General features: G+C 39.9%; 2 protein-coding genes across 2 annotated transcripts; one reads left to right on the top strand and one right to left on the bottom strand.

Annotated features, from left to right (window-relative positions):
• The first annotated feature begins 1,048 nt into the window (after nt 1-1,048).
• Nucleotides 1,049-5,695, top strand: exosc5 (exosome component 5). The gene is made up of 6 exons (XM_068317969.1): nt 1,049-1,176; nt 2,319-2,432; nt 2,890-3,011; nt 3,129-3,269; nt 4,017-4,106; nt 5,529-5,695. Exons 1-6 carry the CDS (start codon nt 1,080-1,082, stop codon nt 5,622-5,624), a joined length of 660 nt encoding a protein of 219 aa, XP_068174070.1. The 5' UTR covers nt 1,049-1,079; the 3' UTR covers nt 5,625-5,695.
• Nucleotides 5,696-5,788: 93 nt separating this feature from the next.
• Nucleotides 5,789-19,543, bottom strand: tmem91 (transmembrane protein 91). The gene is made up of 4 exons (XM_068317369.1): nt 19,096-19,543; nt 11,149-12,666; nt 8,894-9,040; nt 5,789-7,910 (listed from the first exon to the last, which is right to left on the bottom strand). Exons 2-4 carry the CDS (start codon nt 11,581-11,583, stop codon nt 7,755-7,757), a joined length of 738 nt encoding a protein of 245 aa, XP_068173470.1. The 5' UTR covers nt 11,584-12,666; nt 19,096-19,543; the 3' UTR covers nt 5,789-7,754.
• Nucleotides 19,544-25,709: the final 6,166 nt, after the last annotated feature.

Raw genomic sequence — 25,709 nt, 5'->3', positions numbered from 1 at the left:
ACAATACAGAAAAAAATGAAAATAATGTTGCGCAAAACTGGAAATGTCTAAAATGACGAGGCGAGACGGCCTTATAATCAATAGAAAGTCCCTTCGTAATGCCAGAGCTGCCTATTAATCAGCACAAACAGAAGAGCATAAGAACACCAGTTTCCTATTTGGAAGGCTGACAGTCATAGATCAATTGAGCTGCACAATAGAGACTTCAGCTTTTTTAGTGATGAAATCTATTAGAGTTATTAAAGCCAAAATTCATCATCTACTGATGCATAAGTTTATTAGAAACAAACTAATAATAAAAATGCTATGACTAGCATTAACTTGGCTTAGAGCTCCACTCTCAGGAAGCTGGGAATCGTGTTTAACCACAACACGCATGTCCTTAAATTCTTGAACTACACAAACTTCAAGGGGTGACTCCTTTCAATTACAGACAATATTTAAAAAAACAAAACTGGAATATTGTGTCTCAGGAACGTGCTGCACAGATTTACACATAAAGCTAAAATAAAATGAAATTTGAATTTAAATTTTAACAGCCAATTAGTTTTAAGTTTCTTCCAAGAAAATGTGAATAATTTCCTCAATCTTTATTACTTGCCATGACTTGTTGTTTTTCTGTATCTGAAACACATGCATTAATTATAATACTGCACTGTACCTTTTTAGACAAAACAAGTAATCTACTGAAATTGACTTTAACTTAACATAAATGACAGGCACTTTATAGATTATATTCATAACAGGTAAACACTGCAGTCTGTCGATCTTAAAAAAATGTTTGATTTAGACATTAACTCATTGGCTGCCAGTCATTTTCAGCGCAATGTGTATCTATTTATATTTACAAGGAACGTTATTAATCGGTTGGGGAACTTTTTTTTTTTTTTAATTTTAAAATGTTTTTGAAAATCATAAACGTTATAATTCCGTTTGTTTCGGAACTGATTGGCAAAAAAAATTCTGGTTTAAATCCCTGTAAAAAATTAATGACGTTGTAAAAATGTCATCACTAAGGGCCCTACGTGACAACACGGATGACGTCATTGGTCAGCGACATCCGGCTTTTCAACAGTGTGATGGAAGTGTGCGGATCTTCAAACGTGACTCTCAGAGAGTTTGGCTGTGAGCAGAGTTTACTGTCGCGACCTGATGGTTCAGCTTCCTTCATCCAAGGTAACCGCTGGTAGAAACGAGATTCGTTAATCTGTGGAGCACAAATAATGGCCTGACTCTGGCGGTGGACAGTCTGTTCCAGCTGTTTGCTCTCAGTTGGATTTTATACCTCCAACTAGATTTTTCTTTTTTATGACTCAGCTGTCCGGATAAAGTCATGTAATGTTTTGTAAATAACTCATATGGACACTTTCGCCATTCATTGCGACCCCTAACGAGACGAGCCCAGTGGAAAGTTTTTTTTCTTCTGGAGTTGGAAGTAAGACGAGGCATCAGTCAGAAGATCTCATCTCCTGCTCTGACAGAATGTAGCTTCAATTACACTTTTGATTTATTTTTTGGTAAAATAGGACAGAAATATTGTTTGTAGGTGTGTGTGTGTGTGTGTGTGTGTGTGTGTGTGTGTGTGTGTGTGTAAAATATATAAATATTTAATGGATTAAAATATATTAGACAATATATATTAGATTCACAGCTCTTATATTTTATTTCCCTCCCCAAATTTATTTAATTGTTGTAGTATGTATTTAGTTAGGGTTTTTTTTTATTATTTTTTTTTAGATGTGCTCAGTGTAAAATAAGATAAGATATATTCTTCATTGATCCCAACCTGGGTAAATTAAATGTTGCAGCAGCATTCAGACTCACAGAACAAACAGAAACAGGGAAAATATACTTTGAGAAAAATTAAGGCGTAAGGGGAAAGGCAATAATAATATTAAAATATTAACAACAATAATAATAATAATAATATTAATAATAATAATACCCTAGTTTCAAGTAATTAAAAAGTGTGCCCCTCTGTGGCAATACACAGGACTTAATGAAAGAGATGTCTAAACCTCAGACTGGTGGAACTTTATCTGATATGTTAGAGCTGTTGTGCAAAGCGATGGCTTGTGGCAGGAAGGACTTCCTTTACCTGTCCCTTCGACAGCGGAGCTGTAGCAGTCTTCTGGAGAAGGATCTCCGCTGTCCGTCTAGTGTGTGGTGGAGAGGGTGAGCGGGGTTATCCATGATGGATAACAGTTTGTTCAGATTCCTCCTCTCCACCACAGCTTCCACAGTGTATAATTGTTTATAAATGTGTATAAATATGATTGTTCCCTTTTGAATCATGTCCCCCTTTTTCTTGTGTGAAGGAGACACAAGTGTGTTGGCTGGGGTATATGGACCAGCTGAAGTCAAAGTCAACAAGGAAATCTATGACCGGGCAACACTGGAAGTGTTGATACAGCCCAAAGTGGGACTACCAAGTAAGAGATAATCCCAGGAAAATATAATAATTCCTCATTATACAGCTGGATTTTCTTATTTTTACTGTAGTACAGTCTTGAAGGTAATTTCATAGCACAATGGATCTATAGCTTTATTAAGTACGTACATTTGATTTGGAGAAATAGATGAAGAAATATTTATCAGAAAAAAAGTGCTTTAAAATCAGTATTTTTTTATGGTTTATATATTTAATGTTTTATGTTCAGTTTAAATGTGTCACCCATCAGAGACTAGTCATTTTAGATGCAAGCCAGTGTTGAAATTACCAGATTTATAGGCAAAATAAATATCATGTAGCTTGGAGAGAGAAATGTTCTCACAAGCTCAGATTTCTGTTCACTTGCCTTACCACAATTTACCACAGGGTGGTGTAAAAGAGGCATTTGATTTTAAGTTAGAATGAAGTACGTAACCAGACATTTGTTTATTTTCTAGGTGTAAGAGAGCGATCACAAGAGCAATGTGTGCGAGAGACCTGTGAGGCGTCTCTGTTCTTGTCACTTCATCCTCGGTCCTCCCTCACTCTTATTCTTCAGGTGTTACATGATGATGGTTCAGTATCCTTTAGGAACACTTTGTTCTTGTAAATTTAATTCAAGATGTGCTGGTAGGACATTGAAAAGTCCTATTTGTGTTCTTTGGATAGTGTTCTTCCTTACCTGTTTTGTTTTCAGCTTTTATCCTGCTTTTTGAATGCTGCTTGTATGGCTCTGATGGATGGAGGACTACCTATGAGTTGTTTGTTCTGCGGAGTGACCTGTGCCATCAACACAGAAGGGCAAATCATAATTGACCCAACTGCAGCTCAGGAGAAGGTCAGTCTTATCCTCCTATTGACCAACAGCTTAAAACAGTGGTTCTCAATTGTTTTGTCTTCAGGACCCACATCACCACTTCATGACAAGCCGCGATCCAAAGAGAAATTTTAACTTTTCAAATCAATTTAACATAACATTCAGTAAAACTTTACTGACTGTGCTATTAAAGTTTATTCAGCCACTTAGTCTGGAAATAAAAATTAAATATAAAATAAAACAGGCAAATATGACAATAAACGGTGCACTATACAATTAATTCAGTTTCTTCCGCTTTTATCCACAAATTCAAAATAAATTAAACAAGAAGTACAATTCAAAAAGATTTAAGTACTGTAAAAAAATATTTTTTTGTGTGATTACCGTATCAGTTGGTAAACACTGAAAAACATTGTGCTTTAAAATCATAGGCTGACAAGAATAGGTTTTTGTGCTCCTTAAAGTTCTTAAAGTCATCGCTTTAAGAAAAATTCCACACATGTGTAGAAAATCACCTTACAAAAATGAAAAAAAAAGAGAACTTCTTAGCCCTGTTTGGCTTTCTGTGGACATGTAAAAAGACACTTTGATCTACCGACTAAATTGTCAGAAGTGGACTGCTAACCACTTTGCCAACAAAAATGTAAAAAGAAAAATTGCAACAGCATACATGTAAAAATGTATTACATTACATTTTTAAAACAATGAAGTGAATGAACTAGGTGAATTTTTTTGTGTAATGACTTTTTCCAACTGTCTGCTGTGCAGGAAAGCCGAGCTGTGATGACCTTTGCCATTGACAGCACAGAATATCGAGTAATGATGTCATCAACCAAAGGATCTTTTTCAGTTCATGAGGTCAGCAAATAAATGAGCAATTTGTTGCATTTAGATGGGTGATCATGCCTAATGTGTAATTTCTAGTTTTGTTTTGCATTGACAACTGATTTGTTCCATTGTTTCAGATAGAAGCAGAATTATTCAACTCTCATTGCATATTAGTTCCTTTGGCAGAAAAAATATTCACCTGGGGTTGTGACAAATAACTTTTCAAAAGGCTCAATGCAAAATGTTTGTTTGAGTCACTTTCAGTATGTCATTGTGATCTTCAGTGTAAACAAGGAGCAGGTGGAGGAACATTTAGAAAGGTGGCAGCATGCATTGGAGAGGAGAGGAGAGGAATCAAGATTAGTCAAAGCAAAACAGAATATTTGTTCATAAATGAGAGGATTGGAGAATGAGGATACAGGAAGAAGAAATAGTGAAAGAAAAGAGGACTTTAGATACTTGGGCTCAACAGTCCAGACAGCACCGCTGACAAGAAGACAGGAAACCAAGCTGGATGTGGTGGATATGAAGATGTTGAGGTTCGTTCTAGGAGTGACCAGGTTGGATTGGATGAGAAATGGGTTCCTTCAGAGGAGCAGACTTTGATGGTTTGGACATGTCCAGAGGAGACATAGTGAGTATTTTGGTATAATGGTGTTGTGGATGGATCTACCAGGCAAGAGGGCAAGAGGAAGACCAAAGAGTAAATGAATGAATGTAGTGTGGGAAGACATGAGGGCAGTTGGTGTTAGAGAGAAGGATGCAGAAGATAGGCTGACAGAGAAAAGGATGACAGGTTGTGTGGAGCCCTAACAGGAGAAGCCGAAAGGAAAAGAAGAGGAATCACTTTCAGTCGAATCCGGTGTTGTTCACTCCATACTCTATAGTCTTGCTATGAGTCTAATCTGAGGCTGATTGGGTTCCTGGAATGTAAAACCTGCAGTGTTTCCAGGGTAAGATGGATTCAATCAAGTATCAGGACGTCCCAGAAGAAAATATTTTTTCAGCTGTAAAGAAGTTGAAGCTTGCGCATGAGCGACATGGACAAATTCCAGTAGATGGTGTCTGGATATTCATGTGATTGTAGTCAATGTAGAGACATTCAAATCATTAAGGGGATTTGAATAATTTTGAGCCTGCAGTGGTCTGTCAAAGCAGCACATTTTTATTATGTTTGTGAAAACATCCGTATAATCTGTTCCATTTAGCTGCTCTGGTTTGGTTTGGCTCTAACAAACAGCTGATAAAACGTATTTTTCCTGAAAACGGTATTATGGAATGAGGGTTGTATACTTTGGCTACCAAATGTAATTCTAATTGTAAAAATAAGATTTTGTGTTCCCTGCCAGTGATCTTCTTATCTGACTATGATGTAAGGTGTTTTTTGGATCAATCTTGAGATATTATACTTATTTTAATGGGATGATCTTTGATTTCTTTTTTCATGTACAGATACAGCAGTGTATAGCAGTCAGTCAGAAAGCATCAGAGAAGATCTTCCAGTTCTACAGAGACTCTGTCAAGCGGCGATACTCCAAAAACCTCTGATATAAGAAACACTGAATTCTAGTCTTGTATTTTGTATTGTACACTGGTGCTGATACCATAATAAAATTTGTAGAAACCACTTGGTCTGAATTTGCTTCACTTCTGTGGTAACTGAGAGAGTAGAGTCAGGGTGTAAAAGGAGGGACGATTACCAGCCAAACATGTGCATTTATTGGGATTCATTTATTTTTTTTGCTCTGATATTTACATGTAAATATGGGAAATAACTTACCTCTTGTACAAATCTCCTTTGCCACATTTTTAACCTTAAATCCACTCAAACAAATTGTCCAGTTTTCTATACAAGTGATACAAAATGAACTAAAGCTTTGGAGAGCCCGTGTCAGGACAGTAATATCGGTGAAGGCAATGCACATAAAGAACCTACATAGAAATCACTAACTGGTAAAACTGCTATCATAACAACAAACAAACAAACAAAGGGCATATCTCTTCATTTACAGGATCAGATGCTTCAGGGCTGTCAGAACTGTTCAGCATCGTGAGTGAACCCAGTGCAGCCGACGAGGATTAGTCACATCGTGTCCCGTGATCATAATACATTATCGCAATACAACTCTGGTTTGTAGAAAAACAAATGTATGTACTTTTAATTGCATTTGGCTGTGGACTCTATAAAAACTATATGCAAATAGAAAAACTCAATTTTCACCTCACAGCAATTGTTATAAATATTTTCTCGGACTTCCCTTTTTCCCAGTTTTCTTAATGGCACATTTAATCTCCAACTGTTCTGGAGATTTCTCTCATAAAAGCTGCAGTAAATCAGGAACAAATGGAAGTGATGTCAGCCTGATCGGGTTTGTACACGACAAACTGCAAACTCACCATGCAGGTTTCTGTTGAATGAAATGGAGACCTTGCTGACTCATGCCTCACTTGTCTGAGCACTAGATGTCTGGTTAGACATTTTTTTAATGTAGTAATGATTTTAAAATTATGCTCTTCTAAACAAAGTGTTGTCATGTTTGTTTACACAGTTTAAATAAACAATTTTAAAATTTTGTCCAGGAGGAGGAAATAGGAGTTTCTACATTTGAGGAGCAGGCTGGCAGCTTGCTCGCTTCTATTCAAGGAATATCTGATGAAAGGTTTAGAGTACTTTCTGCGTTTATGGCACTTTTTCCTCACAGGTTTGTATCCTGCATGCAAACAGAAACCACATTTAATTGTGACCTTGTGTTTCCTTTGAAAAGTCCTGAATTGCTTGCATTTATTTCTTATATAATGGCACTAATGTATATTTTTAATTTACAGTGTCTACATAAGGATACTTCAGTTTGGCATAAACAAAGCACAATCGATCTTTTATGCAGGAATACACTGAATGCTGCTGACTGAAATCAGGATGGGTTCACATGTGTGCCGTGTTTCCCTGTGGGTTCTTTGCCCCGAAGAGCAGCAACAAATTAAGGGTTATTTCCTCTGTTCCTGCGTATATGTAGTGTTCTGTTTTTGTTTTTTTGAATAAAGCTCTTAAACTCACCAGTCTTTACCCTAGGAGCGACAGTTCTGGTGGGGGCCCTCCCCTATCCAGCTCCATCAGGATTCTGATGCTGCCGTGTCCTTGTCATGACCTTGCCATACATCTGCAGCCTCCCATCATACTGCTCCTCCCAGGCAGAGGAGGCCACGTATTCACTTTCAGCTCCTCATAAGTCATTGTTATTGTGACTGTGATAACATCTGCATTGTGTACCGGACTGGTTCAACTACAGTAAAGATTTAAACATATGATGATGGCTACAACACATTTAAAGTATGGTGGATAAATTAAGTCCTCAAGTGACATATTAAATCACATTTATAGAATCAGAGTGTTATTGTGTTCCTTTTTTTCTTCACGTGTGAAAAAAGGTGTTTTGAACTGTGTTCCCTTCATATCCAATTAGAAATGATCACAATCTAGATGCCAGCTCCTGTTTTTAGATTGACTGTCAATTCACTGCCTTCCCAGTTTGGTGCAGATAAAACATGACTGCAGATGGAAGAGGGGAAACAAACACTGATTATTTCACATTTATAGGTGAAACATTGGCGTGTGGTGATATTCATGAAGTGTACGAGAGGCTTGTTCTTTTTGTGTGGATCCTTGCAGAGGAGTTGTCGTTACGGTGGTTTTCCAGACAGGTAGGAAATCAGCGCAGCAATGGCACAAATGTACGTTATGATTCCAAACACAATGGAGAGCACTGAGAGCCACAGAGCCTGGCGAGACGCCGCGGTGGCCCCCTGAAAATCCCCCTGAGCCGATGCCTTGTTGGTCTTAGAAATGGAGGAGAGAGGAGAGTGAGATGAAGATTAGAGGTAGACAAAGAGAAGGAGAGAAAGGCATTTGTCATCATTTGTTAATGTCCTTCCTCCCTGGCTTCCACTTTCCTTTTACAGTCATTCCAATCACACATGAAGCCCATATGATGTTCCATCTCTAAATCACACCTGCCTTTTGTGCCTCATCCATCACTTTCTCCTCCTTTCCTCTGTCCTTCTAGCCCGTGTCTTTGACTTTGACCCCTATTTTAGGCAGCACTCAACGATATTGGAAATCTATCACCTTGGGTCTTCTTGTTATGACTCTAATTAAACCTTAACGAAGGCCATTGATCTGATATAAAGACCTTTGCAGCCTGCTGCCACTTAGTATTGCTAAAGCGTTAATGGGATTTTTTTCTCTCTCTGCACTGCTGGAAGGATGCCTATAAAATCTAAAGGCCTCTGGCGACTGCACACAGAGGTGTTGGGGGATTTCTAACACTGCCAGTGGTAATCGTGACTGATGATTTGGATTGTGCCTTTATTGGATGGATGGATGGATGAATGGATGGATGGATGGATGGATGGATGGATGGATGGATGGATGGATGGATGGATGGATGGGCGGGTGGGTGGATGGGTAAGTAGGTAGGTAGGTAGGTAGATAGTGGATGATGGATGGATGGATGGATGGATGGATGGATGGATGGATGGATGGATGGATGGATGGATGGACGGACAGACGGACTTGTAGGTACTTTTAACAACCCTGACTGAAAAAATCTAAAGTGTCAAGATATTGCCATAGCAACAAAACAATCACACACATTATTAATCTGATGGCCTTTTTTGGTCATATAATGAAACTTCTTTGGCAAAAGAGACAAATATAAAAGATAACTGATTGATAACGGATTGTGTGTGTGTGTGTGTGTGTGTGTGTGTGTGTGTGTGTGCGTGCGTGCGTGCGTGTGTGTGTGTGTGTGTTGATGTACCTTCTGTGAAAGGTAGAAGGCAGCAATGCCAAGGGGCCAGAAGCAGCAGAGCATGGAGAAAAAGGCCAAACCCAGGTAGTCCTGAGGTATCATCAGTGGAAAGTTGCTCTCACTGTCTGTATCACTGAAGTCATCAATGGATGAGTCCTGGGATTCAAACACAACATCAGATTGAGTTCAGGTTCAGGTCCAAATTGCAATAGGACATCTGTTTGTCTGTTCATGCAAATAATTACATTTGATTTCCCAGCAACATAGCTGCGTTTTTATACCTCTGCACTAATTCAAAGAAGATACATTTAATAATAGTTAATGAACAATAAATTAATTTCATTGGAATATCTCTCCATAAAATTGTCCCCATCAACTTTTCTTTTAATTTTCCTAGGTAGGTAATATGATTTAAAATGACAATTTTTTTAAAAATTAAAGCATCAAAAATGTCCTTTTGATATTATGTTGCATTCATGTTCTTGAGGACAAACGTGAAACGCTGCTGGTGCCTGAAAGATAATGTGATTGAATGGGGTTATTCTAGATGTGCAGTAGATTTGCTGACTGAATGTGATTTATGACTCATTCATCATCTTGAAACGGTTGCACTTTGACTTCCTCTCTCACTTAACGTGCATCACGTTTTATGATTTTTTTTTATTTGGTGTGTTAATTAGCAGTGCATTTTCCAAATATGGTCTTGTTTTAGCCAGTATGCATCAGTAGTGTTTCTTTCTTTGCTCTCAAACGTTGAGGATGATCAAACGAGAAGCCAGAGTATAGTATTAGACAATAAGGTTACCTTAGCTTTCCTAGTGTCATTTGAATGAAATAGTGTTTCTTCCAATTTCCCCATTGTTCTCTTCGAGATTTGCTGACAGGAAGAAGTTCCGAAGACAATTATCTCAAATTTAGCCAAAAATCAGATCTGCATTATGATCTTGTCTTAATTCACTTCTGAGGTCATCTTTCTTGCTCAGACATCACATACTGTAATATTTATCAGCTTCAGAGGGAAAAGTCACAATGAAATTCTGATGGAATTTTGTTGGCCAGTTTGAGCTCATTTATGAAACATTTGAAGTAGAACAAAGGAGAACTAGGTTTTGCATCCTACCTCTTTGAGGTCGTTGCAAGGTTTTATTCCCACAGGCCAATGTCTTTTCATCACTGTCAGCATTCAGAATGAGCTTGAAAGGAAAGTTATTTTTTGTGCTGTCCCTTTGTCCTTGTGGAGCATACACCTAATCTTACCTTTGCTGCAGCCACCTGCTTTTTCTCCTTAGGATGTGTGGTGCTGCTGCTTGTTTGCCCACTAGTTCTTAATCAAAGTAATAAGTGTAATAGCTGTCAGTCTTTTAGCTCACAGTAGGTAACTGGACCTCCTTAGCACTCTTGCTGAGAGAATTCCTATAATTTAAAGAACCATCTGCTATGTATGAAGAACATTTTCAGCATATATATTCTCATGTTGACTCTCAAAACATCCCATGATTCACATTTCACTCTTGAGGTGCTCACTGATCTATGAAATGGATCTGGCATCTTCCATTGCTGCTGCAGAGTCATTACCTGCACCACAGCAGGGGAAGAGCGTTATATAATCTGGCCGTTTTGACAGTAAGCATTCAGTTGCTACCTACCCTGAAACGCATTGCTCATATGTCTATTTTAAGTTCCTTTTGGGCTCACAGGATCTGTGTTGAGAATGTGATTGTTTCTTCCTCAGCAACAAGGAAGATGTGGTAGAAAATAGATGATGGGTTATTATAATTATTTATCTGTAGAGATGACCCAATTTGTCAGTTTACCAATTAGTCATTTGAAAAAATATTCATCTACAAATATTCAGGTAATCTGTTATTTTCGGGTCATTTGTCGAGCAATCATGCCAACCATTCTCTGATTCAGCTTCCCCACTGTGAGGAGTTGTTGCTTTTCAATGTTTTATGTAAGCATCCCTGCAAACCGAATGACTTTGAAGACAAAATAATACATGTGAAGACATGAAGGATGTTAATGAATAGATTTGTAGGACTTTTTACTTTTATAATGTCTTATGTTAGACAAGGCAAATAAGTGATTCATCAAAAAAAACTGTTAGATTCAGATTTAATAATGTCTTACTGGGTTTTTTCCCTTCCATGAAAAGAGAACTGCACTAATATTTTAAATGAAAGTTTAGCTTTACAGTTTGGAATTGAAACACACAAACTTTGTTGAGAAGACAAGTGAAATTTCAACATCATGCCATGTCTTACATCAGAGTCAGGAAGCAGGTCATCCTCATCATCCATGCTGTAGGACACACTGTGGAAGTCCTGCGCCTCTGCCAACAGCTTCCTCTCCAGCATGGAGCCAGGCTGAATGTCCACAAATGTGGTCTCCAAGTAGTCTTTGCTAAGAAGCGAGTCTGTGTTGCCCCAGATGGGGGCAGGTGGGTAAAAGGACTCTAGTGTACGAGGTAGGGAGCAAGGGTCCAGTAGCTGCTGCTGCTGGAGCTCAGGAGGATGTCCGCAGTAGCTCCTCCATGTGAACGGTGGGTAGGCCCTGTCCTCCTCACACTTAACCAGGATACCCTTGAACATTCCTCCAGGGGCCTGTCCATTCCCGGGCCCCAGCACCTGGCCTGACGTGCAGCCGTTATTAGGGCTTTCTCCCAGAAGGGGGTGCTCCAGCTCATCTAGATTCTCCATCTCTGACTTTTAATACCATCCACATAAGAGGCCACTGCATTAAAACAACCAAAGGTAATCTACAAATCGGTCTGCAGAGCGGCTTCCTGAAGAGTGTCCAATGGGTTTATACAAAGACAGCTGCTTTGCTGGGTTTAGTGTTTCAGTGATAATCCATCTTTAATCCTATTCTTTAATTTTTTCTTTTATTATAGGCCTTGGACCAGAGGCCAACAACGCATACAATGATTACGACAATCTGAAGTGTGACAGTAGAGTCTTCTCTGGTGTGTTAAATGTGTTGAATTTGCATAAGAAGATTCATGATCCTGCTCTTGTACCGTTTGCCTTGAGCTTGATGGCTCAGGATTTGCCTCTTATGTCTTATTTCACATGACTGAATGAGTCAGTGATCACGAATATGATAATGTTGGACGCATTCGCTCTCATATAAGATGGAAATGTTAATTCAGATGATGAAGAACCTTTATTAGCTGCAGACAGGCAAATGAAAATACTGAGTAATGGGATTTCAATCTGATTTACCCTGGAAGTGGTTTCAGTGTGAAAGCTTTGGACACTGATCTTTCCTTTTGTCTCTGGGTGGAAATGTTCAATGATTTGTGAGCTAAAAAAGGAATGTAGGGAGAATTTTAAAAAGGCTTTTATGCTGTTGTGACAAGCAGCTGCATGTTCTCTACCATCACAGCAATCTGGAGAAATTACTGCTTTTTAAAAACGAGCCAAAGCCCTCAGGCCAAATGACTGGACCTACAGTGGGTTGTTTTAATGCCTGAACACACACAACCTCTAGCAGAAGTCAAAATAGTGACACAATGAACGGATTGGGGCCATATTTGAGGGCAGTTAATCTGTAAAAGCAATGAGGCTCTAGAAATAGAATCCTATAGTGAACATCTGCAGGTCAGTGTGTCTGCCAACATGCCTGGGTCTCCGCTGTTGCTGCAGGAAGTGGAAAAAGTCCTCCAATGTAGATTTCCTGTGATGCTTCTTTAGGACATGTATTTTGAATGCACCGGGTCCACTTTTTCATTCAGGTGTCAAGAAGCTCCCTATCAGGCTCTCTGATGAGGGCGATGAGGTCTGTTGAAAGAAGGACAAGGTCACCAAAATTATTCAGATTGAACAGTTCAGCTCTGACTGTCTGTGCATCCTGTCACTGAGGCTCAAATTGTTACTGAAGAAAATAATTTCTGCTGATTACTTACATAAAGTCCCATGAATTAACCTTTAAGATCACTTTTGTGCCGATTTATCCCAAATTTTCAGCTCTGAAAGCATTTTAGCGCAAACAAAAAACCCCCAAAAAGTTAAAAACTGAACCCAACATGTTCACCTCAATCTGTCACCTCAAACTGTCTTTCAGCATAAATTTGAATTTCAATCATAATTTCAATACATCGGTGCCACAAATATGAATCTCCTTGTTCGAGTGTAGCTTTTATGAGCCAGGCTCCATGTTATTTTGTTGTTTAGTTTATTTTACCAGGACAACACATGTTGGTATTTACTCTTGTGTCAGACCAGCTGTGAAGGCAGAATCCTACATATAGAATAAAACACAAAAATGGTCCAAACTTGTTCACAACAGACCAAAAAAATCTGTGAATAAAAGCAACTAAATAGTCAACTTTGCTGAATATACACTGATGACTACAGTACAGAGAGCCAGCACAAACGAAAATTAGATTATTTATACCCATTTGCTGTAATGCTGTTTTTCCTGATTAAACAGATAAAATTGAAAAGATTAGGTTATTTTACTTTTCCTCAGGAGCCCTAATGTTCCTAATCTTAATGTTCTTTATCACAAATATCGGAAAATAGTAACTGCTATTTGATTTTAATGATAACTTCTTTTTGTGAAAATGTAAAACTTCATTGTTTGTTCCCAGTCTCTCCACAACTGCAAACAGGGATAGGCTCCAGCCTGTACAGATAATCTGCTTAGTGAATGGATGGAGGGCTGGACATATGTCAACCTTATTACCTTATGACAAGGAAATGGCAAGTGACTTAAAACATTAATGCACCAAGTGCGTTAAATAAATAATTGCTGACAAAATCAAATTGACTGACTTCATGCATTCCAAACTGAGAAAACAGTGTCTCAAATTAACACATAACTGAGTGATGGAGAAATGTCTCTGTGAGCTGATTAATAATAATGAGAGGTGAATGAAATATCAGCATTGTGTATTAATTACTGTATGTTGTATTCTTTTCCTCCCAGGAGACAAGGACTGTCATTACAGAAAACTAAAGAATATCTCATCAGTAAGTATTCATTCTGCATGAGAGAGTGCTTCACAGACTCCAGATCAGCTCAATAACTCAATGTTGCATGCATTGTTGCACAGCACAGGAAAAAAATGTAATAATTTGTTGTGTTTTGGCCCGGCGTGGTGCTGAGGGCTGCATTCTGTTCTGTGCACTGATAATGCTTCATCGTGCAAAGCCCCTCTGTTCCCCTCCTCTTCACACACCTCCGTATGGAGGCCTTGTGCATCTCATACTGAACAAGTAGAGCGATCGCTCGACACTGACGTACCGTTTGAGCAAACTATCTCCTCCTCATCTCACACACAAACACAAAGGTGGACATGTGGTGTGTGTGTGTGTGTGTGGGGGGGGGGTTGTTCTCACACTTGCTAATATTTGTAGCACTTTACTAGCCTTCCCTCTCTCTTCTGCTCCCTCCCAACCACTGCAGCTTCATTCCAGGAGAGAGGCACTCAGCATTATTACACCCACTCTCCCTCTCTCCTGCACCTCTGCTCATCCACCATAAAAAAGACTTCTGTCAGCTGTATTAAAAGCCAGCCTCCTTTTCTGATTCTGCGACACTCATAAAACATCCAGTCTGGTAAGGGTATTTTGCAAGGACGTCGGTACAAATCACCACCAACACTTTAACAAGAGCTTTTCTACTCTCTACCTTTCCTCTCTAGTATGGAGCTTTGTCACAATCATACACAATTACATATTCCCCTCAACTGCCTCCATTACTTCTAGCTCTCTTCTTCTGATTGATTCAGTCTATGCTACATGAAAATAGAGCTCGTTCTTCAGACATGGAATTGCAGCCAAAGGGAAACTGCTTTCAATCCCCGTCGCCAAAGTATTGCTGATGACTCATATCAATTTCCAGCTACTCTTTCACTTGTCTTTTAGGCACACACACACACACACACACACACACACACACACACACACACACACACACACACACACACACACACACACACACGCACTGTAGATATCGGAGTTACAAACGTTGGCATGCTCTAATGATGTCAGATGATGAGACTGGAACAGGCTTTAAGATCTGTCAGACAAAAATCTGAAAACCCAAGTGGTGGATAAATGGTTCTATTGATTTCATTTCAGGACCCTTTTCACACATTCCCTCCTTCTTCCTTTTCTGTGTGTAGTGAGTGACAAGAGCAGAGAGGAAACTAAGTAAAAAAGATAAGCAAGACATGGTGGCAAGGTAACGTGCTTTGCGCAGTTTGTGAAGCCCAAAGTAACATCATGTTCCTATGGAAACAAATTCACCATGGAGTGGAGAGCTCACTGCAGGACAAATGAAGCAGAGGCTAATTTGCCATTTCAGTATTGTTCCTCTGCTCATCTTAATAATAACTGGATGGGATATTTCCAGGGCTGCAGTGCCTTCCAGTAGGGATGTGTTACTGTCGCATTAGACTGCAAAGGACGGATAATTTCCACAGAATTACTCCATAACAGCAAATGAGTGCAGTCACGTGGACAGTGGGTTTGCTTGAATCTCCCTGAGTAGAATGTGTATGTGTGTCTGTGTGTGCTCATTAATCAGTCCGCGGTGTGCCTAACTCCAAAGCCCCATCCCCCGTCATCCTCGTCCTTTGCAGCCTTGCATCATTTTGCCCCTAAATAAACCATTTCTCCATGCCCTGCTTCCTATCTGCTCACCTACACAACCATACACATCACACTTGAATTCAATCTGTACACATACACACACACACACACACACACACACACACACACACACACACACGCGCACACACACACACACACACACACACACACACACACACACACACACACACACACATGTAAACACATACTCATTTTGCACAGCTGGTGTTGGTGTGCAATGAGGCCTGAGAAGTGACAATCAGCAGTATGTTGCAAATGGATCCAGCATCTCTGTAGTGTTGTACTCAGTGTTCTTCTTTACATTAGTGAACACACATGGGACACACTGAACAGGGACTTGACATAGCTGACATTATTTATTGTTTGTGCAGTCATATGTGCACATTACATGTGCATCAGCGACATTTATATCTGCTACCACATTCATTCTTTAGAGTTTACATGCATAAGGGATGTACTGGCAGCACTGTTTGTGGACATTCCTGTGGTACTTTTTGACATGTTCAGGGTTTTATGTGATAAATCCTATCAAGAGATAAGTAAAAGTTTAAGAATTTAAAAGACTCGACCCGCCAGGTTCCTAGTTCACATGTCAATGTATCCTTAAACAAGAACACTGAATCCCATTTGACTGTCAGCATCATGAGAGCTGTCCATGGCTCCTCTGGCATGGGTCAGATGCTGAGAAACAATTTCTCCATGGGGAAAATAAGTTACAGCTTAGCTTACATAGCCCCTCACTAATAGCTAATAGAATGATAAATGTTGAAGTCATACTGAGCCAATCAGAGGATGAGTTAGGTAGGTCATGGAATTGGCTTAGAACATAAAAAAGAGCTCAAAAACAGTCCCGTCTCCTGACTCTCTGGACATCCAAACTATAAAATCATTCACCATCCAGAAAGCCTGCCTGGATGAGTGGTGAGTGCTTTACCCAGACCTTTGTTCAGATGAAAAGGATCAGAGAGGCAAAGATGACATGTCCCATGTGATAGGACACAGGTGCCAGATGAGTTTGACTCCTTTCATGCTTACTCTGACCTCCTCAACAGAGTCAGCTGTTAAATCGACTCACCTAAAGAGGATCTCCACAGTAAACATAAGACAAATCCTGCTGAGAGTGACTAGACGTTTACTGCAGGGCTTGAAAACACAGTGACAAAGAACTCAAAACATCAGAGAATGTCATTACTGACATTTTTACCATATCACACTCACAAGAGTGTTCCCGCCTGTTTAAGATCCACATCTAGTGTGTAACAAGAAACGGGCTCTTCAGTAGATCAAGAACAACGAAACAGCCAACCTCCTCCCTCACCTACATCTACGGCCCCAACTGTTTATTCGGGATATTTCAGTAACAGCTTAACATTTCTAAACATACCATTATCAAGTCCTCTTGATTGCACAGTGTAATGGGTTTGAAATATGGATGACATCAGCATTTTGATTGGTTCCCCTTAACCTTGTTTTCAGGAAACAATTTTGTGTGGCACCAGGCAGGCTATCTCCCTGGGCTCCTGAAGAGCCAGTCTTTTACAGTAGATGCATCTCTACCAGAAAACATTACAAACTGGCATGAGATGAGCAGCAGGACTGTACAGCAGGTGATTACATTTGACAAGTGATACAGAAATATCCACTGCTGTGCCCCCAGACAATAGAACAGCTACTTTCTGCAGGCTGTGAGACACCTTAACACATTGTCTGCAGTCCACATTCAAATATATGACATGGAGCACTGCATATATTGTAATAATGTACATATAAATATCTAAATATAATTTTTGTTCAAACCTTTATATGTTCTATGTGTGTGCAGCATAAAAGTGACAAAAAAACCCCAAACTTTATACCTTGGGTTGGATTAATTTTAGACTTAAAGTCTCTGCTCTGCATGCAGAAATGAGCCCGATAAGATAATCAGCCTCTAGCAGATCTTTACATGAGTAATGATGTTTATTGTGTCTCCCTATAATGTCTCACTAATAAACACACATAGGCAGGAAGAAAGAGAGAAAGAGATACCTGTTTTCTCAAATCCCCTTTCTCAGACTGTTCCTGTTACATATTCAGATTTAAACATGTCATCACATTCTGGAGGATTGACAAATTATTTTCTTCAAATATCTGAACGTATCTAACAATGTTGTGAAGGGATGAGGATGTGTCAGGTTGTCTGAGGTCACTGCTGCATAAATATGTGATGGTTTTCAAATAACAGGCTTGTTATGTGGCTGTAAACTGTTCTATGAACATTTTTTGTAAAACAGGGTTGCTCTGCTGCCGGAGCCGTTCTACTCCAAAGAGACTCGTCATTATTATAAAACCTCAGAAATACAGAGAAAATAGCAAGAAATCACCTTTCAGTTTGATTAATAGTGGAAATTGGAGGGCTTTCAACCTCTGGTGTGTGCAGGAGGTGATATTATTCTGGATATCCTTATTTAAGAACAGCAACTGAATTTCTTTCACTCACTGATCACAGCCTCAATTTTTAAATCATGATCCACAAAAGCTTTTTAAAAAAATCAATAATTGAAAGATTTCATGTCACAACAGAAATTCACTTAAAATGCAAGATTTACTCAGATAAATTTTAAATTATATGAAAGTCAAACTTAAATACTGTAGTAGAACGTGCTCTTCCACATAACCAAGTAAAAATTACAGCATGTTTTAAGACCTAAATGTGGGAGTGTGGGAAAATGGAATGCACAAACAAACACACACACATACATTCATACATACATACATACATACATACATACATACATACATACATACATACATACATACATACATACATACATTAAACAGTAAGATTCTTCTACTAATCCTCTGAAAACATTTTTTCCAGCAGCTCAAAGCAGACTTCGTTTTAGGGTTAAGGTTACCCGAATGGTGGGGATTTTGGCACCATGTTTAATAATCAGGGACTTCCTCATGGACCATCCGACAACCAAGTATTATTACTTTAACAAGTACAATATTTGTAACGTGGATGATTTTTATGTTTCCTTGTTTGTCCCACTGTTGTAAATTTATTAAAAATCTATCTATTAAAAATACAAACAACTAAACGCCAGCTATGATGTAGTCAAAGACAAAGAGTAGAACTAAAAAGAGCACATATTACTGCGCTTTCATCGCACTAGATGTAGTTGTTAATAATAATAATAATAATAATAATAATAATAGCATTATTAATAATAATAATAATAATAATAATAATAATAATAATAGCATTAATAATAATAATAATAATAATAATAATAATAATAATAATAATAATAGCATGTACTGGTAAAACATGTTTAGTTTTAGACTGATCCACCAGGAGGTATTCTTATTTTGCAGGCAGGCCGACAGAAACCTACAAAGGAATAGCTGCACATAGTCTGCTTTTGTTTCATTAACCAACATTTCATCATGTTTGTTATTTTAAAAGCCACAACTAATCACATATCGAGATGCAAAGACACGAGTGGGGGTGGGGATGACTGAAAATTCACAGAAGAGAAAGAGAAAAAAAAATCAATCAATCAATAATCTCTGAACACGTGATGTTATATTTTATTTTCTCACCGCAATCCCGACTCCGTCCTGTCCTGAACAAACGGGGGAGGGGGGGACCCGGTGTCCCGGCCCCACGTCCACGGGACTGAACGCTGCGCCCCGCTGTTCCACTGACTGTCTTGCTTTTAGCGTAGGCATGTACAGATAAGTGTGTGTAATTCCATGTCTAGATGCCAGCTGTGTGTGTGTATCCACTGACGTGATGGCCGACTTAGAGAGTGTAAATCAAAGTTGTCGCCAGCCCCTCATCGTTTCGTGCAGACGCGTCTGCTGCCCCCGTGGAGCCCCTTATTCTCTGCCGAGGACGCGCCGCGTCCTGCGCTCCTCTGCGCACACAGGAGGTCGGTTCGTTAATCCTCACTGCGGATGCAGCGCATTTCACACGCTGTCAACTTTTCTCAGCTTTCCTCTGACTCTCCAAATACAATTCCTGTGATCTCTCCTTCCTCCTCCTCATCCCCCCTCTTTCTTTCTCTCTCTCTCTCTCCTCTCCCTGTGCAGCCCCTCAGCTCTGCCACCTCATCAACGCTGGGTCCTAAATCCTGTTAGTTCAGGGCCAGAGCAAGAGTGCGTTATATTCTAATTATTCCAGAGTCCTCATTTTGGAAAGTGAGGACAATTTGCCTTTTTTCGTACTTTTTTTAAGAGGATTAGAAGAGTGATTTGGGGTTTTAAGGATTGGAATTAGGACTAAGGGATGTAGCTGAGGGTTTAAGGTTAACCTTGGTGAAACAAATGTGTGTTTGGTTTACGATTCTGGACAAGCTGTATAGAAGCACTGAGGATGTACCAAGGTTCAAGCATGAGATGAAGGTCTTTCTGCATGAGGAGCACAAAACAGAACAAAAAACTGAGGGAGGTGGCTTTGTGAGTGTGTGTGTGTTTGTGTGTGTGTGTGTGTGTGTGTGTGTGTGTGTGTGTGTGTGTTTTTTGTATCAGCCTGTATCAGAGCGGTGAGATGCCCTCCAGTAAAGAGTCACCCTGTGACCCAGTTTCACCATCCGGGCCAGCCCACATTAAGATCACGTCAGAAATACACTCAAGATATTTTCATTCCCTCCTCAGACTTGTGCTCATTTTGCCTCTTTCATGGGAGTGTGCGTGGGATAAAGCTCAGGCATCACTGGACACCAGCAATCAATAAAATCCACAGGGCTTACCCTGAGTATTTAATGAGGTGCGCTGCTCTCAGCTAGAATCCCCCCTCCCCCAGAAACGGTTTAACCTTTCGGCTATTTTTTGTTGTTGTTCTTGTTGTTTGGTTCTTTTCAGTGGGCCAGCACAGCTGCAAAGCCTCCCATTTCTCCAAGGTCCATTTGTCTTGTCAGAATGGCAAGAAGGCAGTCGGTTCACGGTGAAGCAAGGATCGATGTGCTGTCTGCAGTCAACAACCCGTCCCATCATGTGTTTTCTCTCCCCTCCCTCCTGTATGAGATTAGTACATGGTTTGGTTCCTTCAGATTGATGTTGATAAAACAAGGTAACAAGGCAACGTTTTCTGTCTCTGATACCATTATGTCATAACAGCTTGTTTCACCTGCGTGTTCTATGTCCAAACACACAACTTCATTCTAACATTTTACATGAACACCCTTTTACATGCTTTACATGCTTACATGTAAAAGGGTAAAAGGGGGACAAACATGTAAAAGGGCGACCAACACTTTAGTAGATTGAGGCATCAAAATCCCAGGATATCGCATAGTTACATTCACAATTCTAAAGACACAAAAATCCCCTCACATATTCACATACACAAATTCAGGTTCACCAATCCATTCTGGAAGTTCGGCATGTGGTCATCCCATAATCGATAGAAATGATCTGAATTTGATTGTTTTAAAAACAATAATGGTGATCACTTTCCAAAGACGATTAAGATCCGAGGCAGTTTGTCATCATGGTTCTTTAAATCATCAGATGGATCACCTACATTTTGTTTAGCAGGAGTGACTGTTGGAATAACCAACAAGTCACTCCTGCCCTTTACTTGTGTCACCTTGTGTGTGTGTGCGTGTGTGTGTGTGTGTGTGTGTGTGTGTGTGTGTGTGTGTGTGTGTATGTGTGCATGCTGTACATACTGTCTGATGTGGGAGGTGTCATAAGACTCTTATCTCCTCTGGTTTTCTACAAGCCGATTTGAAAATAATGAGCTAACTGGGGATAGAGATGACTCTTAGGTCAAAATGTTCTGGCCTCCTTGCAATGAGATGACAGACTCAAACACTGCAGCCATCCTATGCATACCACCTTTACAGCACAATCAGAGGTTTTGGACTTGTTATTAAGTTCAGTTCCAACATTTTTAGAAGAAATGAACTGTAGTTACATAAAATAAAGAAATTATAAGTGCGTTTTTGATTTCTCCTGTTGTGAGCGCTGTGGCAGCAACATCAGAGCAGCAATGGTAAATGTAAGGATAGATGAAGAAGGAGGAGAAGGGGTGGGGGGAGTGGGTGTGGAGGGGTAAGGATTAAGCCTGAGGTGGTGAATAGCTCAATAGAGAAAACACAGCTAATCCAATACTCTCTGAGGAGGGAAAACAACATTACTGTGGAGTTCGTAAATGTAATTATTGTTATGACTTCTTGAATCTGTGTGGCCGGCCTCAGTTTAATTTATACGCTTCATATATTCAAAACATATATGCCCAGGGTGCTTCTTTCCCAATACTTGTGTTTTTTTGTTGTGAACCAGCCCAGAGGGATATCGGTATTTTAGAGGGATGTGATTTGTCATCCTTGTTACTGAGAAGGCCTGACAAGAGATTCTGTTGTGTGCCAAGCACTTTGGGCAAAAATGCAAATGCAGCAGCCCGGTCTCCCGTTTGGACTGCACACAGCAGATGAGGGATGACTTGTGTGATTGTTTGCTGCAGCAGGGCTTGGGTTTATGCATCACCTAGGTGGAAATGCAGTTTGTTTTCCATGAAAAAAACAATACAGTGTAGATGGAGGAAGTTGGGGCTCTTGACTGTTTTTCCATGAATGCTCCCTGTCCTTTCTCTTCCTCTGGGCGCCTGAATTATTTATCTAACATAAGGAGAGGAATGCTCAAAGTACACGACAATCAAAATGAAAAGAGCTTAGCATGAGATTCACAAACACACCCACACACACTCATACGTCAGACATCAACCCCAAACAACACAACATGTTTACATAAATGCATACACCACACACACACACACACACACACACACACACACACACACACACACACACACACACACACACACACACACACACACACACACACACACACACACACACACACACACACACACACACACACATGCACACACTCACAATTCGAATAAGGAGGAATGATTCAGTGATTACGCTTGAAAAAAGTGTCATCGTGTACATCCTCAGAGATGCTTTGGTCTGATATATCTGATCTGCTGGTCTGTCTGTTTAGACAGGAGAGACAAACCAAGAGGATGAAGGAATGAAACAGAAGGAGAGTGAGAAAGGGAGAGAGAGAGGGAGAGAAAGTGGATGGGGGAGGTTTTCTCAGGAGGTGAGAGATTAATGTACCAGCAAATTGATTACACAATGAGCTGCAAGAGGAACAAAATAATACCCTGCAGAAGACGAGTGTTTAGGGATCAACAAGTCAAAACCAGAGGCTTCCTGAGTTGTAAACACTTACATTCGAATCATGAATCCTTCACAATGACTCTTGAGACACCTGTGATTAAAGTGTAGTGTTTATGTCATCAACAGGACAACAATCCTCCGTGTAATGATGTTCACATTCTGGGAGACAGAGGATTCTAGCTCTGCACTTCAGATACAGTCCTAGTTGTATAGTGATTACAGTCTATCATAAGATTATGAAGTGAGGTTTCTAATTTTGTTTAGAGTGATTCTAATAATGTCATGTCAATAATGACATCAATTCATACAAAAGTGTCACATGTTTTAATGAAGTACACATTCACTGAAGAACATTCTTCTGGACTGTCTGACAGCTCACTGCAAAACACTCCACTGTTATTTTTATTTCCCCAAGTAGGATCCAGATTGTGTGCTTGCTGGTAAGATGTGGCTTTGCTGTGTGGTTTTTATTCTGGTCCAAGTTGGTTCTTCTTATTGTTTTTATACTAGCGGCTTCCTTCTGTTTTATGTAAAAATTAAATTACTGGCTACTGACTCCAGCCTTACTGTAGAGACGGTGCCTGTAGTAGCCATGAAAATGTAATGCACGGTATCATCTAAAAACACATACAGGCAAACAGCTTCATCTACATTACATGACAAATTCAGATGTTCACTTCAAATACAGAAATCAACCAAGTACAAAAATCCACCACAAAATAGAACTTAGACGCACTGAATCAACAATATCAGCTCACGTTACATCTGGTGTAAAACTAACCCAGTAGTCCATAAAAACCTTACACCAACACATAAACATGATATTTATGTGTGATGGTGTGGGACCGCATCGCAACTTCACGACTTGGACAACTTACTGTACAGTAATTGATGGGTCCATGAATTCTGCTCTCCAGCAGAAAATCCTGAGGGATAAAATCCAGCCATCAGTTTGTGACCTCAAGCTCAAGAGCATTTTTTTAAGGACAGACAGACAGAATTTGAATGTCTGAATTTGTCATAAAAAGCAGTCCTTGATCTGTTGGTTTAGGGTTAGGGTTAGGGTTAGGGTTAGGGTTAGGGTTCTTTGAACACATTTTCAATCTACATGGCTTTGCTGAAAGACGCCTGCATACACTGAGAAAATTAAAACACTCCAAAAGTTCAACTTTAATGTAATCATGGCTGAATGTAAAGATGATATTAGTATATTCATATTCCAACCTTTTATGACCGTATAAGAGGAATACATTGGGGATAGAGCCATGCACAGTATCAAGCCCAACATAACACGTTGCTCCAACAGGGAGGGCAGAAAGAGAGAAGACATAACAGAGGAGGAGAAAGATGTGAGGAATGAGAACATTATGCGTTGGGTTGAACCCTGGCAGAGTGAGAGCTTAAGTGAAATGGTTCTTCCTGAGAGACAGAGAGAAGCAGATAGAGGAAGGGAGAGAGAAATGGAGTGGGGCTCCTTGCCAGTTTGATTTGTTCATGAAGTGGAAAAAAAGATAGAGGAGAGTGAAAAAGTGAAGGACACAGAAGAAAGAGATGGTAGTGACACAGCACGGTGTCTGATGATTGGAATGGAGGAAGAGGAGGTTGTGGTGAGAGAAGATGCCAGGGTTTTTACTAGCATGGCCCCGTCTTGGCCTCTACTGGCGTACTTGTTGTCCTGAAGGCCTGAATGATTTATTAAAGTGAAGAGTGGCAGAGAACAGGGCAGCCAGGCAAGCTCTGATTAACTAGGGGAGCGAGGGAGGACAAGCAATCCTCTATTATTCATTACTCCACAGGAGCACAGATGGATAGCTTTGCTAGAATAGCCACAGTTGGGAAATAAAACAAAGAAACAGAAGTGAAATGGCCGTATTTACAATCTGTTTTTTGCAATACTTTTTTATTCCAGATGAATTCTTTCCAGACTTTTTTTTCTATGTTTTCGGTGCCCTTGATTCAGGCCTGGCTGGGCTCCGTTAAGCTTCATGTTTGTGCCAGGCCACGGATCTGTCGGTTCACCTCAGTGTCTGAATGAGAATGGAGCATGCATGCAAAAATGTGGGCGCACAATGCACACATACAGACTCTCCCTCCAAGGCAGTTTGCTCTCTGTCACATGCAATCCTCTGAAATAGGGGGATATATCAGTCCAGTCCACTTCTGGACTGCTGGAAAACAAACATGCCATGGTATGATTGCATCCAGCTCTTGTCACAGCCAGACAGAGTCACCAAACACACATATATACACTCTTGTTTGTTGTCCCTAAATAATGAAACATGGCTGTGTCGGCTCTTTGCAGAGATCACATGATACGACGCTTTCCTGCCTCTGGTCTGACAGAACCAATCTCATAAATTTAACTGAGAGGGGTATCTGTTCAATACTTAAAAAGCAAAACATGCAACATTGATGACCTGTGGGTCTACCGGTTGCTATCTTAAGAGGAAGGAATCTTACACACAAGACAGATCAGCAGTATCTTTGTGCACAGATGGTATTATTTAGTCCGCTTTATATTTTAAAATTCAATGCTGGACATTTTTCTCTTTTCTCCCTCTGTTTACTATCATCAGAATAGATTTCAGGTCTTAATCTGCCTGGGTGAGTTTAATTAATCTTATTTGACATTGATGAGCGATTTATAGATTACCCATGCATTCCTCTGGCAGGTGTCCCATCACACAGAAAGTTGTGCGGTGGGATCTGTAACACTCACCTTTTATTATTACTCTTCATTCAGTCTTCCCATTTTGCTTCACCATCATCTCGTCCCTTCTTTTTCTCAAGAGAGCCTCCCCATTTCTGTTTCTTTCTTCATGTGAGCAAAACCCATCTACTCTGGCTGCTTGAGTGTTTGACTGTAGTTGAGGACCAACCTGCCATGTCAGACGAGGTGGTGAAAGACACTGCAGAGGTGATGGGACCAGTGTGGTAGAATGAAGTGTAATGAATAGAATTAGATAAAAATAAAAATGTGTAACCTCACCAAAGACTGGGCACAGAACGGTTCCAATAAAT

This window comes from Antennarius striatus, chromosome 6 (genome assembly GCF_040054535.1).
Source record: "Antennarius striatus isolate MH-2024 chromosome 6, ASM4005453v1, whole genome shotgun sequence".
NCBI classification, from domain to species: Eukaryota; Metazoa; Chordata; class Actinopteri; order Lophiiformes; family Antennariidae; genus Antennarius; species Antennarius striatus.
This window is presented reverse-complemented; position numbering and strand designations above follow the sequence as displayed.

Coding starts and splice junctions, on each gene's coding strand:
- exosc5 (XM_068317969.1), top strand. CDS start 1,080: ATGGAAGTGTGCGGATCTTCAAACGTGACTCTCAGAGAGTTTGGCTGT. Junction 1,177..2,318: donor TTCAGCTTCCTTCATCCAAG/GTAACCGCTGGT, acceptor TCTTGTGTGAAG/GAGACACAAGTGTGTTGGCT. Junction 3,270..4,016: donor CAACTGCAGCTCAGGAGAAG/GTCAGTCTTATC, acceptor TCTGCTGTGCAG/GAAAGCCGAGCTGTGATGAC.
- tmem91 (XM_068317369.1), bottom strand. CDS start 11,583: ATGGAGAATCTAGATGAGCTGGAGCACCCCCTTCTGGGAGAAAGCCCT. Junction 9,041..11,148: donor ACCTGCTTCCTGACTCTGAT/GTAAGACATGGC, acceptor TTTGAATCCCAG/GACTCATCCATTGATGACTT. Junction 7,911..8,893: donor CCTTCTACCTTTCACAGAAG/GTACATCAACAC, acceptor TCCATTTCTAAG/ACCAACAAGGCATCGGCTCA.